Raw genomic sequence first — 21,044 nt, 5'->3', positions numbered from 1 at the left:
CTATCACTGTGCTAAGTTCCTGGGGTGACATGCTCCAGCAACATAACAGTCCAAAGCACCTTTTCCATTATAAATTGTGACTCTGGCCCAGATGAGGGTCCTTCCCAGACCCCAGTCTTGGACAGTGCCCAGGCTCAAGGATCCTGCCTGCTCCTTCAGCACACCACCAGTTCAGGTCTAAACAGATGACCCTCAGTCAACATTCCTGGGGACCCAACCAGGCTCTTTCCTTCCAAGGATAGGAGTAGAGGGCTCTTCAGAGACACTAGGCACCCCCATATCTCTCTTCCCACACCTGCAATGAGAACTGGAAAAGAAAGAATCAGGGAGAGTGCTGCCTACCACCCCACACACCCCATTCATCTTCCCTGTAAAATGTTGCCCCGTTCACAAACACCACTAAAGCATACTAAAAGGTCCAAAGAATTGCAGTGATCCAAGCTTCTGCAGACTGCCAACATACAAAAACAAAGATTTATTCATATCTATTAATGCCCTAGGGCAGGGCTTTCAGAATGAAAAACATGCCCTGCTCAGCTGTAAAGCGTGTTATATTGCCCAGAAATGAAGAGTCTGTCCTGATCCTCAAGGCTGGCGTCTCCCTCCTTAGTGGTATATGTGGGAATAAAAGACATTTTCTTCCAATAGCAAAATCATGGTTTGGTTCTTAGCTTCTGGTCTAGCAGCAACCCCTCCCCTTCCACATGTGCAGAACACAGAAGAAAATGCATTTGTCTCCTCAATCCATAAGAAGAGAAACACTGTTTAAAATAATGTCTACACCAATATTCACCAATAAAAGTTCATTCATTAGCTCCTCTACCACCTGCTTCTTCCTAGACACACACTGGTACAACATTTGGTTTCCACTGAATCCTACTTGTCAAGATTAGCACGTTTTTGGTAAATACACAAACATCATAACTAACATTTTCAGCTTTCTCTTATGTTTCTTTCTTATTGATAAATGCTTTCTATTAAAAGTTTCACAAATACTTTTTTCTTGTGTCTGTGGAAAACTTACTCATCTTTGAGACCCAAATCATCCCAGATTAGCAAGTGATCTGTCATTTATTAAATTTTTTATCTCCTAAGAGGCATGACTTTTTTTGTGTGTGTGTAAATCTCTCCACTCTAATCATCAGCATAAGCAAGTGACAGTTAAGGGGTCATTTTTTCACAAAGAAACTGTGTCTATCCACCTGCCCCAACAGTCATCTAAGTTCAGGCACTGACTCGCTGACTCTCACACAGCTGGCTGACAAGGAAGATGAAGCAAACTCAGACCCAGGAAAGGGAAGGGAATTGACTGAGGACCACACAGCACAGCTGGTCAAGGTGGAGTCTCCCTGGAACCCATTCAGGCTACAAAAAAAGCAACTTTTTAATGCTTGGGAAAACAACTTTACTTAAAATAGTAATTTGCCAAAGTGAACTAAATCAACAAAATACACAGAAAACACCCAATTCAAGTCTGTTTGCCTCAAACCTGCTCCCCCAATAGTTGCAGGGATCCCAACTAAGCAAGAGCAACAACTAGGATTTCTCGAGTGTACGTAAAATGGCACATACTGCTTTACGGGGTCCTGCTTGGTTCATTTGTGCACACTCATCATCTAATACAGTATCTTATTACAGTAATAATAAGATACATCATTACTGAGTCATACGGTAGACTCTCAATAAATATTTGTTGAATAAATGCTCCTAAAACATATATAAATCAGATTCTGCTAAAGAAAAAAAAAAAGTACATTTCCAGAGACTTAAAACACCTATGAGTAAATAAAACACCATCATTTCATATTTATTCCCCATGTGTCACTAAAACAGTTAACTTTAAATTTCTTACCAGATAGGATTTTTTAAAAGACATATTCAATGAATGTTTGCTTCTTAAAATAACTCTGTGATGTTTTTATGATAAAAATACTTAAATAGAAATAATTTCTACAAATTTGTATTTATTTGTATCATTAAATTTAGACTTCACTGACTCAGTGAAGTATCTTTGCATTACTTGACTTCACAAGTTTATCTTTAAGCTACAAAAAATATACAAATAACATAAACAAGAATGTTATGGAATATTTATCTGCTTCAGAAAATAGCTATTTTAACCATTTTAAAGTACCTACTTAGGTACAAACATCTGGCATTAGAGGTAGAAGCAAGACATTAAGGCTGATGTTTTAGTGAATCTGAAATCAATCCTCCTATCATTAGAAGCTCTTTCTTAATGTTTTGGTGTTTACATGACACTTAGGAAAGCAATCAAAATTGTGTGCAATTTTTGCCCAAAGATTACTGTTTAAGTTCAGGTTCATTTCTTTTGGGTTCAGTGTTTCAAGAGAACAAATTAAATATTTTTTAACGGACCCCATCTGATTTCAAATAAATCAGTCAACGAATATAGCTTTTCTTCCCACATTAACCAGAAATACTGCCAACATTTTTTTCAACAGGTCTATCCTAGTATTTATGACAGAAAGTCCATTTTAAAGGGCAACTTGAGTTCATCTGGTTCAGACTAAAGGCCCTTTATCATCTATCCAGCTTGCTATTTTCATAATAATTTAATTACATAGCACATTTTTCTTAACGAATAGTGCCTAAATATGTGATTCACTTCTTTTTTTTTTTTTTTTTTTTTTTTTTTTTTTTTTTTTTTTAATCTTTCTGCTCCGTGGTCCTCAAGTAAAAAAGAGTACAAGAGGTCTACAAAATTAGAGAATATTTTTTACTTCTCCAAACTTAATACAAATAGATGTGCCAATACAAAAATCTCACTGTCTCATGTTTCATTTTAGTGAGCTGATTGTATCATAGCCTTGTTTCATTTACTAACATTTTACAGAGTTCATTCTGCCACTTTAGTACTTTTTATATAGCTATTTCACCTCACTTTTCATTGAACAATGTCACAAAGATAGTTATTTAAGTTGATAAATAGATTGCCTCTTAAGATCTTACCAGTAGCTAATATTTTTATTTCATTTTCTTGAACAGATCATTGAACTGCTAAAGACAAAAGAATTTTTTCCTCTCTCTAAATACTTCTGACATCTATCATCTTCATCCTTACTCATTTATTTATTTATTATTTTTTATTTTTTATTTGAGATGGAGTCTCTCTCTACAGCCTAGGCTGGCGTGCAGCGGCGTGAGCTCAGCTCACTGCAACCTCGGCCCCCCGGATCCGGGTTCAAGCAATTCTCCTGCCTCAGCCTCCCGAGTAGCTGAGATTACAGGCATGCACCACCATGTCCAGCTAATTTCTGTATTTTTAGTAGAGACGAGATTTCACCATGTTGACCAGGCTGGTCTTGAACTCCCGACCTCGTGATCCACCAGCCTCGGCCTCCCAAGGTGCTGGGATAACAGGCGTGAGCCACCGTACCCAGCCTGATTGGCTTTTTAAAATTCACTACTATTTTGTGTTCTTTCTCCAAGAGTAGCCACTAATTCATTCTGTCTTTTTCCTTTTGGTGGGATGAAGACTGGGACACACAAAAGAAAGGCGTGAGAGGAGGCAGAGCAGGAAGATACCCAACCTCTGTGACTTAGGTTTGGCTCTTCTGCACACAGTAGCATTGCCCAGACTACTGTTAGGTTGAGAGACTCAAAGAAGTACTACAATGACTCAGCTTTCTCAGATTTCTAAACATCATAGATTTTATGTTGCTCAGTTTTTAAAGTATACTCTGTTGGGTACAGGAATCACAAGCGATGCTATAACCAGATGGGAAATGTTAATGAAGTTGACTACTCCAAGAAATTACTAACACTAACTGACATTGACTGGGCACTTACAAGGTACCAGGCAATAAACCAGCACGTCATACTGATGGCGGCAGCAGCCGCCTGGAGCAATCACTGTCATGAGGTGGGCTGCAAAGGAGGAGGAGCAGCAGGTGCTGCACACTCCACGGAGCTGGGAACAGGCAGGAGCCCCACCCCGTTCTGAGCTGTGGGGGCAAGAGTCTCACCCTCCTGGCACAGCTGCAACCGCCCAACCATGGCTGCAGACCCAGGCATCCCTGCACTCTCAGGGACTGGGAAAGCTCCCTGCCCCCACAGCCTCAGAAGTGACTGCTTCTACTTCCTGGCATCTCCCCACTCCAGGTGCCTTGTCCAATATCAGAATAAAGTTGAGGCTGAGCCCAGGCACTGCTGTGACCTAACCAGGTGTGCACATGCTTGGGGCAGCACTAACACACCAGCCCCCTGCCGCCTCAGCCCCCTTCAAACTTTGGGCACCAACAAGCATGAAGGGGAGGCTGGGGGGTGCTGAGAGCAGCTTGGTGCAGACCTGCAGGTGCCGCTTGGCACAAACAGCCTGAGTGCCATGGGCACCATGGATGGCAAGCTGATGGCAGCAGGAAGCAGACAAGTTTCTGGGCAGAAAGGGGTGGGTCCCTGGTAAATCCCCACCTTCAAGCCTGGAATGGCCTGAAGCCTGGAGGCTGGGCTGCCAGTTCCAGGGACTAGAGTGAGAACTTATTGTGCTTTTTCCAGGCCAGCTCATGGCCACCCATGGACCAATCAGCACGTGCTTTCTCCCCTCTGAAGCCCATTAAAAACCTCAGACTCTGCCAGACTCGGGCAGAGGACAGGACAACCTGCCTGCAGATAGGAGCTACTCACTTCAGGTCTCCTCTCCGCTGAGGGCTGCATAGATGTCGGGATGACCTGCCTGCAGAAAGGAGCTACCCACTTTGGGTCTGCTGAGAACTGTTCTGCCACTCAATGAAGCTCCTCTATACCTTGCTAACCCTCTAGTTGTCTGCATACCTCATTCTTCCTGGATGTGGGACAGGAACTCAGGTTCCGCCAAATGGCAGGACTAAAAGAACTGTAACACGAACAGGGCTGAAACACACCCCTTGCCACTTGCCACATTGTGGGCGGTGAAGAGAGAAGAGCTGCAGCCCTTTGGGGAGCCCAGACCTAGGGGATCCTTGAGCCAGGGCTGTGACACCCTTTTTGGGGTTCTGTGGTTCCTAGAATCTCCAAGCTTCTGGGCGCCACCTTGTTCCCCTCGTCCAGGTGCAGGTGCCCACAGAGGAAGCCACATGCAGTACATCTGGTCCAGCTGCAGCCTCGCACAGAGCTGGTGCCTGTACTAGCGCCCGTGCTGGCACCTGGCGCTACTTGCCCCACTGCAGCAGCCAGCGTGCCTGGCTGTGTGCAGTGATTGGACTGGGTGCTCGCTCGCTCACACACTGCTCGCCACTCTGTGCCTAACTCGCACTTGGCAGGTGTGGGATCCAGGCCAGTAGTGCGAGCTGAGTGCAGCCTGCCTGGCCAAGTGGGTGGAAGGAGCCCAGCAGATACAGGCAATACTCAGGCAGAAGGTGCCACCAGCCACAGAATTTTCCGGCTGGCGAAGCAACACCCAAGAATCCCATGAAAAGTACTCCCAGTATTAGACATATCCACTGTAACCAAAGCAAAAGTGGAGGCATGAGTCCAAGTATACTTTCATTTAACTGAATTTCAACTGCCACACTTTGGGTTAAATATTTACATGCAAAATTACTATACTAACAATAATTATCTAATTTAAAAGTTCAAAAGTAACTATTAAAACTGGTCCAAAAGTTATATTCCTGCATTACTGGCGGTGGCTAAAAGTTAAACACATACGTGTACATAAATCAACAGAAGGAAGGAACATATTATAAAATATCCATTGATTGGAAAATTACACAGCCATTAAAAAAGAAAGCAGATACTTTATAAATGTGTTAATATGAAAAGATCTCGAAGACATACCGAGTGAAAAAGCAGTAAATATAAATATACACTTGTATTTAAGGAAAAAAATACATCATCATCATCATAATTTGGTTAACAAACAGAAGAAACCTAAGTTACCTCTGGAAAGTCAAACGTGGACTACTAGTGGGGGATGGAAGCTAGGGGTGATAAACTGGGACAGAAATCTTCACTTTTTGTTTTATATTTTTTCAATACTTCTTTCAAAACCACAGGGACATACTGCTTTTAAAATTATTAAATAAATTGATTTTGACTGTCCTTGAGTTGATCTATATTTGCCAATACGGAAGGATCAGGTGAAGGGACCCTTAGTACCCCTGAACTCCTAGAACACTCCTAGCGCAGTCTCTGCCCCTCTGTCTCACTCCTTTCCCCCGGAAGAAAGAGTACCTGATCTAAGTGCTGAGAGACTGAATGAGCAAAGAGCCTAACCCCTCGAACTTCCTTTCAGATCCGCCTGCCAGTGGAGCAAGCTGAAAGTCATAATGTAGGGTGTGAAGGGTCAGCAGGTGTGCTGGCTTGTGCTTATGTAGTTGTGACAGTGATTCAGGTGAAATGCTGAAAGTCCTGCGCATTCTTGCTGCACATCTAAGTTGTGTTTTCAAAAAACACTGTTACTTCAGTCTCCATCTTACATCTAATTTTCAATTGATTTTGAATCAATTTAGAGGAGAAGGTGGGGACAGTCCTAAATCTCAACAGCCCCCAAAATGCACCATTAAATGAAAAAGAAAAACACACTATAACATGTACAGTATGATATCATGGGATGCTCAATTAAAAACCACTACTATAAACATATATGCATGCATACAAATGTGAGAAAGGATCCTGCACCCTCTCATTCCCTCGGCTCTCTCCTTCGCTCACCTTCTTGTACTGCCATGCCCTTCTCTAAAGAGATACCTGCCATTTCCCCCGGCAAGCTCTCTGGCCTGTGGAGGAGGTCAGCATGCAGCTCTGCCTTGCCCAACTCTCCAAGCATACCACAGCCTGACCTGAAGGCCTGCACAGGCTGCAGGCTATGACCTGTACAGTGCCTATGATGATATAATACCACCTATGGAGAAAGTTCTTGCAAACAGACATTTAGATAGCTCCTCCTTCCAGGTGTTGTGGAAGAGTAGCTCCAGACTGGCTTGGCTGCAAAACACTTTATAGATGTAGGAGGTGGTGTCATAGAGGAAGATTACAGAGGAAATGTTGGTGCTGTACTGTTTAATTTTGGCAAAGAAAAGTCTGAAGTCAAAAAAGGTGATTGAACTGCACGTCATCTGTGAACAAATTATTTACCCAGAAATAGAAGTTCAAAGCTTTGGATGATACTGAAAGAGGTTCAGAAGGTTTGGGTTCCACTGGAAAGAATTAAAACTTATGCTAAGAATAGAAAATAAGAAATCATACCTTTTTCTTAAAAAATAAAGAGTTTTTGCTTTGAAAAAAATGTCTGAAAGAACCAATGTTAAACCGTGTGCTGGCAGATAGTGATAGGATTAGGAAACAAAAGATAACTGTCACTTTTCACTCTATTTACTTTTGTGCTATTCAAAATTCCCCAACAAGCAATGCTATCTATGGCCTCAATGTTTTTGTCCCTCCAAAATTCACATGCTGAAATCTAATCCCCAGTCTCTTGGTATTAAGAGGTAGAGTTGGGAGGCAATTAGGTCAGGAAAGTAGAGCCCTCATAAATGGAATTAGTGGCCTTACAAAAGAGGTCTGAGGAAGGTGCTAAACTTCCAGCAAAATTATTAAAACACATTTTAAAGTGTTTGAAAATGGCCTGCCCCTTCTGCCATGTTAAGATGCAGTGAGCAAGAGGCACTATCAGTGAGGAACAGACCCTCCCCAGACACAGGATCTGCTGGTGCCTTCACCTTAAACTTCCCAGTCTCCAGAACCATGAACAATCAAGTTCTATTGTTTATAAACTACCCAGTTTAAGGGATTTTGTTACAGCAGCCCAGACTAAGACAAATTTCAATTCATCTATTACTATGGCCATTTTCAAACACTTTAAAATGTGTTTTAATAATTTTTGCTGGGAGTTTAGTAACTATAGATCAGATGTAAGTTTCTGAACTTATGATTACTAACAGTTGAGAGAAGTGGTTCTCAAATTGTGGTCTCCAGACCAGCTCCATCAGCACCACATAGGAGCAAACTCTGGGGCCCCACCCCAAGTCTACAGAACCAGAAACTCTGGGGTGGAACCTAACATCTGTACTTTAAACAAGGCCTCCCCGCAGGTGATTATAATGCCAGTTAAACTCTGAGAACCACAGACTTAGAGGACACCTTACACTAATCAAGCTTCAATTTTCCGATTCCTAAATCCTCAGTAACTATAAACACATACATACACACACATTAAATCATTTTTCAGCTCAATTTCTCAAATATTTGTGGAATACCTTCCAAACTGCATTACTGTAGCACCTTTTTAGTATAAATGAAAATACTGCAGTAGAGAAAAAATGGTATCTTGAAACAATTATTCAAAAGAATCTCGAGCCTCTTTAAAGGCACTAAAAAGTGCTTCCACAAGAGATTTCCTACTGGGAAGAAGCTATAACATGGCTGCCTTCATTACTCCCTGAAAAACAACCTCAGCCAAGGAACAACTTGTTAATGGAGTACATTATGACAATACAGCACATTCATAGCTAGTATTTCTCTTTCTTAATTTTACATTAAGAAGTTATTTAAAATTAAGTAGTGTTAGCATTTACAGATACCTGTTTGGTGATCGTCTTGGCCAATGTCTTCTGTTAGGTTCTGAAAGAAATATGTTCGTTATTACCAAGAAATCACACACCGTTAGCATTCTCATAAACTGATATCCTAGTATCTAGAATCTAAATTTTTATCAAATACTCTTACACAAAATGACTACTTCAAACAGTTGGTAATTTTGTCTTTAAAAGAATGACTTACCAGCTTATTAAGGGTGTGGTAGATCTTATGAATATTTGCCAGTGTCGAGAGATGAGAGTTCAGCTGAAAATCTTGAAAAGAAAAAGGAAAAATGTCAGCTTCATTTATTTCCAATATCATAAAAAAAAAACAAACTCAGAAAATAAGCAAATGTTTTGATATAATTAAATACTATCTCAATTAACCTGACACTAAATTGTTTTAAAAACATGCAATTAGTGACCTACCTCCTAGAAATAGTCTGACAACAAAGTTAAATTCCCAACCAAATGTTAAAGTTCATGAAATTTTCATGTGAATTCTAAGGTAAAACAAAAAATACTTCAGTAGTTGTAAAATCCTGTCAGCAGTGAACTTGAACTTAATAGAAAGACATCAATGTTAGCATATTAAACAAATCATAAAAACAGATTAGTCTCAAATGAAATGTTCACTTTCCCCTCTCTTCTCTAGAAATACTGGTATAATTAAGTAAGCTCATGGCAAGAAAATGATAGAAAAGCATCTCAACATTAGTATTTCTTTTTTCTTTTTCTTTTTTTTTTTTTTCGAGACAGGATCTCACTATGTTGCCCAGGCTGAAGTGCAGTGGCGCAAAAACAGCCTCAACCTCCCAGGCTCAAGTGATCTGCCTGAGCCTGCAGGGTAGCTGGGACTACTAGTGTGCACCATCATGCACGGCTAATTTTTCTTTTCTTTTTTTTTCTTGTAGAGACAGGGTCTTTCTATGTTTCCCAGGCTGGTCTTGAACTCCTGGGTTCAGGTGATCCTCCCGCCTCAGCCTCCCAAAATGTTGGGATTAAAGGTGTGGGCCACCACACGCATCCTCAACTTCAAGTAAAGTATGTTTGCATACATATTAGGCAATAAAAATGTAAGCTGAAAGTTTATTAATAATTTCATATGTAAGCACCACTGGAAGTATTTTCATAAAATATCAGGATTTACATTAGTTCCTTCTTTCCTATTAGTAAAGGTTAGTATGAAAATGACCATGAAAAGATATTGTAACTCTCCAAGTTATACCATTCTGATAGAAAGAAAGAAAAAAGAACCCTTTACTGAAACATTTTATTGAGGACACGTATCAGATCCAAAGAACAGACCCAAAGAGCAGGTGCTACATCAGGTGTCTGTGCTTGGGCTGGATCCTCTGGGCTGTCACTCTGAACCCTGAAAGCAAGCTGGCTTCCCTGTTCACAGTTAGAACGCTTTACTTTCTCTTCTAAAGCTTGTTGGGCATCCAGTTCTGAGTAGGTCTGCAGGGCAGAGGGGTTGGCAGAAGCAGAGCCCCTAACATTCACATGCGGTGTCAGGAACAGCAGGCCATACCTGTATACATACACGTGCATGTGCACTGTTCACAGTCATAGCCATCTAGAATGGTCCCAAAAACCAGCGTTTTGTGCTGAGAGACAGCCAGAGCAGGGCCTCAAGCTCTAAATGGCCCTCCAATACAGATATGCATGAATTTCTTAGCATCCGAATAGCCTAGCCATGCTTAAGGTAAATGATGACATAATGTGGCTCAGAATCTGGATTTTTCATCTAAATACAACTGCACAGAGGTTTAGAAAAGTATGTGCATTGTATACTTATTTATTGACATTTATATTTACTAAACAAGAATGGGGTAGAAGCTAGAAGCAACAACCCTCTCACCAGCAAGAGGCATCTCAGGACCAGCAAGAGGTGCTGAGGAGCTTGAACATCCAACTCTTGCACCTCCACCTGATCTACTACCAAGCCATAGCCCCTTTTTTGTACTCTCTCAGATTAAATATAGGAAGACAAATGATACATTCCATTATCACCTTAATATATGAAGTTAAACTCTTGGGCTACCAAAAACACAAAAAGCAAAAACAGAAAACTTTAGGCTCTGCATTCTGTTTTCACTGAGGACAAGGGAGGGGAGAGAAAAAGGGGCTTGCTAAAAGCTATTCCAGCAATGAGGTCTCTTCTAACTCTCCAGGCTATGCTTTTGTCATTTCACCACCCTGCTGTTAATTCAACTCCCAAAATTTCCATAAGAGAATCTAAATAAACCAAAACTGTTGTATGTTTCTCCCTCCTTTATATAAATATGGAAGAAGTAGACAAGACAAGAAACAAGTTATCCTCAATCTGGAATTCCAGGACTTTCGTGGGTTGGGCCCAACTCATACTCCAAATATCTTCACCACCCCACTCCACAAAACCCTTCCTTCCAACCCCACATTCTGCCCACTGCCCTTCCTACACATAACAGAATTCAAATGTGTGCCCACACATGCGCGCGCACACACACACACACACAACCACTCTATTCCTGTCAAAAATCCACTTTGCTTCACAACCTGAGTCTGGAGTCTTAACAGCTGGTTCAAATCTCAGGTCTACCAGTTATTTAACCTAATTCCCAATTTTCTCATCTGTAAAATGAGGATAAAAAATTCTCCTTCATAACGTTGTTGTATGGTTGAAAATATTTATCAGACACCTATTACAACGCCTAGGTATATCAGGTACCCATTACAATACCTGGAACATAGTAAGTGCTCAATAAAAGACATCAATTCCCACTATATTTACTTATACCATTCTCCATACCACACAGCTATCTAAAATAGTCTCTAACTTTTCCTCAGTCCAATTCTCGCCTCACATTAATGATCCCAAGGTCAGAGCTTCCTCTGTAATTGAGGCAGGTGGCCTGGTACATCTTTATAGCCTATGTGATAGAGTTTGGATATATCTCCATCCAAGTCTTATGTTGAATTGTAATTCTCAATGCTGGAGGTGGGGCCTGGTGACAGATGTTTGGATCATGCGGGCGGATCCCTCCTGGCTTAGTGCTGTCTTTGAGACAGTCAGTGAGTTCTCATGGGGTTCAGTCATTTAAAAGTGTGTGAGACCTCCTCTCACCCTCTCTCTCTCTCCTGCTTTCACCATGTGATGTGCCTGCTCCCCATTCACCTTCCTCCATGATTATAAGCCTCTCTAGAAGCCAAGCAGATGCCAGCACCATACTTCCTGTAAAGCCTGCAAAACTGTGAGTCAATTAAATCTCTTTTCTTTTATAAACTACCCAGTCTCAGGTATTTTTTTATAGTAATGCAAGAATGGCACTGCTACTCGTATACCAGCAACTGATGTTCATAATGTTGACTGCAGATAATCACAACACACAGGAACAAAAATACAGATATTATGTTTAAAATCAGGTTCCACACATGAAGTTTTACTTTACTAAAGGCAACAGGAATAAACAGGTTCATTTCACAAATACATAATATATGTCAGCAATTCTCCATTTCTATATCCAATCCCTATTGCTACCACACCATCATCACTTCAACCAAAAAAACAAAAAGGAAAAGGAAAAAATGAAACCAGTAACATGGATAATTTTTCCTTCGTCTCATCAACATAAGGAAAAGTTAAGAAGACACAAATTCAGGAGGAAAAAAAGACAAAAATGGCATTAAAAGATAGATTCACAAAGGTTAACACACATTGGATTTACAGTTCATCTGTTCAATGCTCATGGCAAGTAATAGACCTTGAAATCTAAAGTAGATTTCACCTCCTTAAGGCATAGATGTTAAGGATAAAGATCAAATGCTTTACCGAGAATGTATTCTGGAAAGCACTAACTGATTCATAAAAATCTCCTTCTGTTCATATTTCAATTCCAAAGGATAAATGCTAGGTTTTGACTGCATTCCATGATCAAATGGCTCTCCAAAGTAAAGCAGTGCTGAGTCTGACTCTCCTGGGTGACATGGCAACTCTATATATTAAAAGCAGCAATCAGCTCTGCAAAGGCAGACAGAGCCTATTTGATAAATAGCTTGCCTACGTTATCTTCTGGATTTTCTGAAAACTATCAACAACTGCAGATTGGGCATAAACTTGTCTAGGTTATCTGGTTTTTTTTTTTTTTTTTTTTTTTTTTTGGCTTGTTTTAACTACCATTTGCTGTGACCTACACAAAAGAAAAAAAACGAATGCCACTGAGGGTGTCCAAGTCCATTCCCCCAAACTACTTTAGGTAAGAGAACTCCACAATATAGGCAGAGACATAAACATTAATAAAACAATTATTGATAAGTTCAGACAATGACTGTCAATTGAAAGAAACAAAAATTAACAGTCCTAATAGTTTACTCTCATAAGAGGGTTAGAAACAGAATTTAAATCGATAAAAAGCAAAAACTTCCCTTTATATCACAGTCACTTGTAAAATATAACTGGGACAAGATCTCAATTATAATGGCAACAAAAAGCAATAATACATACAGGAATAAACTCCAATATGTACGATTTTATTGTTCAAAATGAACAATAAAAGTTTACTGAAAGATATACACATAGAGAGATATTTCTGGAATAGAAAGACCCAACGTAAAGCAATCACTTCTCACTTCACTAAACCACAAATTAATGCGATCAAAATTCCTATTCTGCTGGCTCCCCAGTTCTCCACCCCAAAAAAGAGGTGGGGAAAAGAAGGAAGTCAGGCAAGCTTGGCAAATTGATTCTAAAGTTCATCTGGAGAAATAAACATGTTAGCCCTGCCAAGAAATTGTTGAAAAAGAAGAATGAGGATGAACTTGCCCTATCAGATATCGATACACAGTATAAAGCAGAGCCTGGTAAACTCTGTGTGAAGGGCCAGATCGTAAGTATTTCCGGATTTCTGGCCCATACAGGCTCTGTTGCAACTACACTGCCATAGTAACTCAAAAGCAGCCATAAACAATACATAAATATGGCTGCTTTCCAATAAAGCTTTATTTATAAAAACTAGGTGGTAGGCTGGATTTGGCCCATGGGTCATTGTTTGACAAGACCTGGTATAAAGGTACAGTAATTAAAATGTTATACTATGTGTGCAAGAAGAAAAATCAATGACAGAGAGCTGACAAACATATACATATAAATATGCATACACAACATATAATTAAATGGCATTTCAAATTCAATGGAGAAGAGATAATAATTCAGTGAACAGAGGGGCAACTGGTTAGCATGTAGAACAAATTAAAATTAATTCCACTTCACCCAACAGTTACAGATGGAAGGGGAAGCTGTTCAAAGCAAAAGAAAACTTATTATGGGCTCAGGGCCTTGCACACTCTGCATCTACTAATCTCTCCAATCTCATCTTCTACCCATCTTCCCCTTGTTCATTCCACTCAGCCACAGTGAGCTTCCTACTGTTTCATTAACACTCCAAGAACACTCCCACCACAGGGCCTTTGCACGTGCTGTTCTCTTTACCTTGAGCCCTCTTCCCCCTAATAATAATATGGTTGCTCTCATACTTCATCAGGTTTCCATTTAAATATCACCTTTGATGGATATGTTAATTAGCCTGATTTGATCACTCCACAATTATGCACATATCAAAACATCACATTGTACTCCATAAATATATACAATTATTTGTCAATTAAGATAAAATTCTTAAAAATCACCTCCTCACATAACCTTGCCAGATCAACAGAGCCCCCTCTTCACTCTATCATCTTACCATGCTTTGCTTTTCTTTACAGCATTAATGCCATCTGACATTATATATTTGTCATCATCCTCTCCCATTAGAATGTAAGCTCCACAAGGGCCTGTGAATCCTGCTTGAGCGTTTAGATTTAATCTCCTAAGGATCTGTACTTCGAACAGGGGCACCAGAGACCATGCAAACGTAATGACAGGCATGGCACATTCCAGCAGCATCAATTCTAATCAACAATAATATGACAGTCTTACATGAGAACAAACATAATCCCCACATCAAGCTGTGCTCCCGGAACCCTGAGACAACTTAATTCACCAAACTCTGCACAAGAAAACATTGGAGGGAAGTCTGAGAAGCACTCCTGTGAGTCTTGGTGCCATGGAAGTGTTCTGATCAGGAGAGTTATTTAAAAAGATCACTCTAGGACAAGTGTGCAGCAAAGATGATGGGTGATCTGAATTTAGAGTGGCCATTTACGGAGATGACTAGAAGTGACTGAGGTGGGAAAGGATTAGGGCCATTAAGACAGTGGCTGTAGAAGTGGAGAGGAGAGATTCTGAGTACACTGGAGTTACAGAAAATAGACATTTAGCTCACACAAATTCAACTCTTCTCATTTGGTCAAAAAAAAAAAAAAAAAAAAAAAAAAGGAAGAAGCAAGATGAAAAGAAATTTCAGTTGTCTCAGTAACTGCCCACCCCCCATCTACTTAATGAGCATGAGACGTGACACGTGAATAGTCACTCCATTGGTCTGCTTCCACATGCTAATCAGATTTTGTGCATCTCACAATACGGTATGAGTCGAGTATTTAAAATGATGTATTTTCATAAAACATGGTCCCTAAACTGAAGTTGAAGCCAAGGCCAGATGCTCAACTGGTGCTCAAATAAACAGCCAGCGATCTATTCCAATGCTGGAGGAAGGAATGGGCTGTGCTGGATTCTTCTGAGGCAGCTTCCAAAGGGGAATCTTCTGCAAGTGTTTCCAATGGTATTTTTAACACCAATGATCTTCACCTTATATAGGGACTTTAGAACCAACCTCTATATAAAATGTGATTGCAGTGTAAGGAAAAACTAACAGGACTGCACATGAGAGATGAGAGCGAGTGAGGCACTCAATGGTTCATGTTCTTTTGTCCAATTCTCATTTTATTAGCTTGAGCAGAGTCAGAGAGCTAGCTATAGCCAAGCTGGGCAAAACTCCTATCTTCTAACTCCTAATCCAAGGCTACTTCTTCCATTCTAAATTATTTCCAATCAAAGCAAAAATATCAATCTCTTTTCACACTCTGTAATACGAAAAAAGCAGCAGCATTTCCTACCCAAAGCTGTCAATAAGCAAGCACATACTTAAAATAATTTAATATTAAAGAAAAAAATTTTAAACTGGCTGAATCTAAAACAATTCACCATTTTCCCCCCAGGGAAATAATGGTACAGAAAAGATTTAACACTAATGTTAAATTTCTATTTTTAAGCACAATTCACTCTTCTGGTCACTAAAGTGTCATCAAAGTGTTTTATTATTAAACTCCAGCTGAGCAATTCTCTCAGGTATAAAATTTTTAAATAGTATTATGGTCTTAATAAATGCTTTTTGATGATGATGAAAATGACGAAATAAACCTGTAAAGGTGGCAGAAGGAAAGGGCAAAATAATGACCATGTTACTGCCAAAAAAGCAAAATATTACTGGACAAAATTAAAGGTTACCATCTAACCTCGGCACTCATCTAAATGTCTCTGGAACAGAACAAGAACACAACTGAGGTACAGGGATCTGCCTCTCTAACTGGGATTCACCAGATAATGCTTAAGGGTATTTCAAGCCATGGGTCACATGGCTCAGGCTCCTGAAAAGTCAATTTTATAACGTGATATGGGAAAAGAAAACAAAAATTGTTAAAGCCAAGGGTGCACTGTGGTTGGGAGCCACTGTTTAGATTTGCCTTGTTTCCTTCCTTCTAGAAATACATGCCCTCTTTTCCCATGGGTTTCACATAGACTAGGGATGAAAATGTCAACGATGTGGAGCAGACACCCATTCCAACCCACAAAGGATGCGTAACAACCACTTACTTGAATCACTGAGATGTTGTATTTGCTATTGCAGCATAAAAGAAAAAAAAAATTCTAGTCCTCACAAGGCTCTACGCGATCTGACCTAAGTCATCCCAATACATTATCCTTGCCTACTCCATTCTAGCCACACAATTCGTGAATATTCAAGTGAATTCCTACCTCAGGGCCTTTGCATTTACTGTGCCCCTAAGCCTCCATGACCCTTGATAGCTGTCCTCAACAGCTATCTTTCCTGAAATATTTATTTAAATGTCACCTCATCAGAGACATCTCATCTAATTTCTTTATGCAAAATAGTATCTCCATCTCCCAGTGGATTTAGATTTTTTTCATAGCACTTATCACCTTCCTGATATTAATAGCTTTGTTGAAATATAATTCACATAGCATGCAATTCACTCATTATAGTGTAAAATTCAATTGTTTCAGTATATTCGGAGTTGTGCAAACGCCACCACAATCTAATTATAAAACATTTTTTATTAGCAGTCATTCCCCATTTCTCCCTTCACCCCTCTTCAGCCCCTAGGCAACCACTAATCTACTTTCTGTCTCTCTAGATTTGCCTACTCTAGACATTTTATATTAGTAGAGTCATACAACAGGAAGTCTTCCATGATCCTAACATTATATTATATATTTATTTATGTCTTTGTCACTCTTCCTAGAGCCCAAACTCCATGAGGATAGGGTCTTCCTTTTGCTTTATTCACTACTCTATCTCAATATATTTTGGAGTATCCCTTATCAGAAATGCTTGGGACCAGAGCATTTCGGATTTCAGATTTCTTCAGGTTTTGTTGTTTGTATTATACTTACCAGTTGAGCATTCCTAATCCAAAAATCTGAAAAGCTACAATGAATATTTCCCGTAAGTGTAATGTCAGCACTCAAAAGTTTCAGATTTTGGAGCATTTTGGGTTTCATATTTTCACATAAAGGGTATTCAACCTGTACCTACAACAGCGCAAACCTAGTACAAGGCAGGTACCAATAAATGGGGGAATAAATGCTTTAAAAATAGTTACTAAATTTAGCAACATGAAGGTTACTCCATGACCTCAGAGAAGACTGCAATGACAGAACTGAGACCAGAACAAAGTGGGCCGAGGATAGTATGAATGATGAAGAAATACAGACTATTTCAAGCAAAGACAACTTGTTCAGTAAGTTGGTTATAAAGGGGAGACTAGAAATGCATGTGGGTTTGAAGGAGTGCTGAGTTTGGGTTTTACCACGGCCAGATTTGAGCATGCTTAAAATGCTGCTATTAGTTTTGCTTAGTATCCTGGAGAGTTACAGTAGCCAGACTGTGAAGAGGCAGGTCAGATCACAAGTCAGTGAAGATCTAATACACACTCAAAGATCATAGTACATATATTTTCAAAAAGTACAAAATGCAATTTTAAGTAAAAAAGATCACATTAAAAATGAGTTACATCTCAAATAACCTGAAATATGAAATGTACCATAAAGTAAAATCTATGTCAAAACCATAAAAAAGTAGTGTTTTAAATGATTTACAATACCAATTTACAACTCTGTATATTAACTGATAGTCACTAGCTATATGACATGGCACAGGTCTCAGTTTCATTTGTAAAAACAAATACATTCACATTTGAGACTAAATTATTAAAATACAAAGATCTGAAATGTTTTCTATACTGTAAACCTAGGAAAAACCAAAACCTAGGTTTATGGGTCAGTTTCATACTACATGTCCTTCATGGCTACAAGCAAGAATTTCTTGTTCTACAAAATGGATCATCACAGTGCCTGCCTCATAAGGATATCATAAGGATTAAATGAGTTAATGCTGCACTGTGCTTCAAACAGTGCACGGCACAGGGGAAGCACTACCAAGTATTGGCTTTTATGTCATAGGCGAGCAGGAAGGGTCTGTGTAATCTGCCCAGTGCAGTGCCCATGGGGGAGCTGCTGCATCTTTTGAGCCCCATCCCCACAGCCCAAAATAAACTCAGCTTCCTAATTAAGCTATTAATGTTTAAATGAAACAATTGGCTACACAGTGGAATCACTTAAGAAGATTGAAAAACACCAAATACCAGGGTCCCAATCCAGATCAATTAAATAAAAATGGGAGTGGGGCACCACGTGCTTCTCAAGCAGCCCAGGTGATTCTAACATGTAACCAGAGAAGTAGTTTCTATCCCTGACTCTCAACTCAATCCCTGGCCTGCCAGTAGCCAATCCACTCCTAGAACAACCTCAGCACCGCTAGACAGGAATCTAACTCATTCACCATACCCTATCAGCACATGATGAAAAGGCCAAGGTCCAGGAAAAAGATTGCAGAGCTGAAAAGCAGGGTAAAAATTGAAAGAACTGAAAGTAGCAGGTGAGGAAGGTGTTAACTAACTTCATTCTCCTCATCAATAAATGCTATGTACAAGGCACAAAAGCCAAAAGCCAAGGGAGAAAACTGATAAGGGAGCGGGTCATTCAAAGTGACTCAGCATTTTCACTGAACACAGATCCAAAATTAAAGCCATCCAAGCATAATGCTGCTGGCTTTTTCTTCCTCTTGCAGGACTCAAAAAAGGGGCTGGGAGAAGGAACCATCCGCCCAAGGGAGGCAGCATCCATCCATCGCCCACCACACTGCCTGTGCCTACTGGTGCTATCCCAAGGGACTCAGTCACTTTAGGACACCCAGTCTGGCTGCACTCCCAATGTGACACGGTACAAAGGGCCCTAGCTTCATTCTCCTCACCCCACCTACCCACTGAAGGTGAGCACAAATAATCTGTGCTACTCACTGAAGAACACAGAATCACTGGATAGTTCAGAGTAAAAATCCTTTCATTTCACTAATGTTAAATGAGCCCAGATTTTGGTTAAAGAATGTCAATCAGCTCTGATAACAGAAAGCCCTGGGTTGGAGTCAGAGCTCCAACTGAGTCCTAACTCAGTGACCCTGTACATGCTTCCAAACTTCACTGTGCCCGTGTCCTCACCCATAAAGCCAAAATAACAAAACCCTCTTTGCGAGGCTACTGTGAGGATTATTAAATGAGATGGTGCATGTCAAGCACTTAGCACAGTGCTGGTCCATATTATGTGCCAATCAAGGTTAATTGTTTTCATCCCTATTATTACTAGAACGTAGAAGACACTGAGACAGACTGAACCTAGAACTGCAAAAAGACAGGGCAGAAGAGATTACAAGGTGACGGTGTTTAAAACTACTAATTCACTAGCTATTGGACTTAAATGTACAACTATCCTGTTTCCTGTTTAATTAATAATTAAGAAGTGATCTGTGGTTTAATTTTGGGAATTGCATATGTAGGACAAGACATTAAACTTACCCTAACCTATAGGAAAAAGAGAAAAATAATTTCAAAAATGTTAAGCAAAAATGATATTAGTAGTTGTTTTCTAGTTTTGCTGCAATGTCATTGAGATCTCCTATATTTAAAAATAACAAGTCTATTTAAATAAAATCTAAGAAAACTAAAAATGACTATTTCATTAGAGTATGCAAATACTTTGCCACAATTCTTCAGTTTCCCACTTAAAATCAGTTTTTAAATCATTGTAAGCAAACCGGCAAAAATGAGAGGAGATGAAGAAGAATGGGAAAGAAGAGACTCAGAAATCCCAGATCCTGATCCTGCTGAGACTCATTCCAAGAAGAAAAGAACCAAGACATAATCACATCAACTGGCTCTGTCATCATCATTCATAGGCCAGTGACAAAAGGAAAAAAAAAGAATTCCAATATACATGCAGTGAGTGTTCCAATCAGGGTTCAATGAAAAGCACAAACAAAATGTTAAGAATGATTTCAGTGGCAGTAGAGGGTTACCAAGACCACAGAGTCAGAATGCTTGGGTTAGAATCTCAATTCACCACTTATAAGCTGTGCGACCTTGAAGAGGTGAGTGATCCTTTCTACACCTCAGCTTCCTCATCTGTGAAATGGAGATAATAACAGTCCCTAACTTATTGAGGGCTGCTGGAAGGATTAAATGAGTTAATAGAGGCAAAGCAGATGAGGCAAATCCAAGATTATCACTGAATTTGTGTTAGTCCCTCCCCATTCCCCTTTGCTCCTCCTCCCTCCCTGTGCCCCACCTCGGAGCTTTCTTCTCTCAGTTCCTTTCCACTCATACACTCTCTCCCTGGTGCCTCTTTTGAGTCCTTCCCACCGCCCACCACCCCACCCCTGCCACCAGCTCTTGCCTAGCCCTGCACCTCACCTTCCCCTCCACTCTAGCCTACCAAACACCCACCCTCTCCTGCTACAGTTCTCTGTCCCCACCATGTTGTCACTGGCCTTGGAAAGCTCCCACCTGACCCCATGTGCCACCTGCACATGCACACAGATCCTGTTCTTCACATAATAAAACGTCAAAAGCTACACAACTCACATGACAACTGCTAACCATTCCCCACATGTTCTCAAAGCCCCCCCTGGGTATCCATCTAACCTAGCAGGCATCACCAATCCATGCATCCATTCCTTCTCTGTCTCCACACTGAACTCACTGAAGGAAGCTCCTGAAGCCCCGGTTGGTCTCCCCAACGCAGTCCTGCCTGTGACAGCAGCACCTGGCAGCAAAAAAACCCTTGAATGTCTGCTGAATGGCTGAGTGAGGGAATGCCTCATTTGGTTCTGTTCTTTCTTATAACATCTTTTCTTCTCAAGAGTTATTTTTTAAAGTCTACCTAGGAGACTATCATCACACAGTAATTATAAG

General features: G+C 40.2%; 1 protein-coding gene and 1 pseudogene across 10 annotated transcripts in view; one reads left to right on the top strand and one right to left on the bottom strand.

Moving 5' to 3' along the window:
- DCUN1D4 (defective in cullin neddylation 1 domain containing 4) overlaps positions 1 to 21,044 on the bottom strand; it is an 82,192-nt gene that overhangs the window by 44,287 nt on the left and 16,861 nt on the right. For 8 of the 10 annotated variants that reach the window (XR_007725713.1, XR_007725712.1, XM_050790619.1 and 5 more), the window contains exons 2-3: positions 8,722 to 8,792; positions 8,523 to 8,562 (exon numbers count right to left, since the gene is read on the bottom strand). Coding sequence is in view for 4 of the 10 variants with exons in the window: in XM_050790619.1 (XP_050646576.1) it covers positions 8,523 to 8,562; positions 8,722 to 8,792 (111 nt within the window). In the remaining 6 variants the exon portion in view is untranslated. Of the gene's footprint in view, positions 1 to 59; positions 308 to 8,522; positions 8,563 to 8,721; positions 8,793 to 8,948; positions 20,356 to 21,044 lie in introns of those variants that run through there. The other 2 variants (XM_050790623.1, XM_050790621.1) reach the window with 2 other exon arrangements.
- Positions 6,669 to 7,153, top strand: LOC126954761 (deoxyuridine 5'-triphosphate nucleotidohydrolase, mitochondrial-like; annotated as a pseudogene).

This window comes from Macaca thibetana, chromosome 5 (assembly GCF_024542745.1).
Source record: "Macaca thibetana thibetana isolate TM-01 chromosome 5, ASM2454274v1, whole genome shotgun sequence".
Classification (NCBI taxonomy): Eukaryota; Metazoa; Chordata; class Mammalia; order Primates; family Cercopithecidae; genus Macaca; species Macaca thibetana.
The sequence above is the reverse complement of the archived record's forward strand: the minus strand, read 5'-3'. Positions and strand labels throughout refer to the sequence as shown.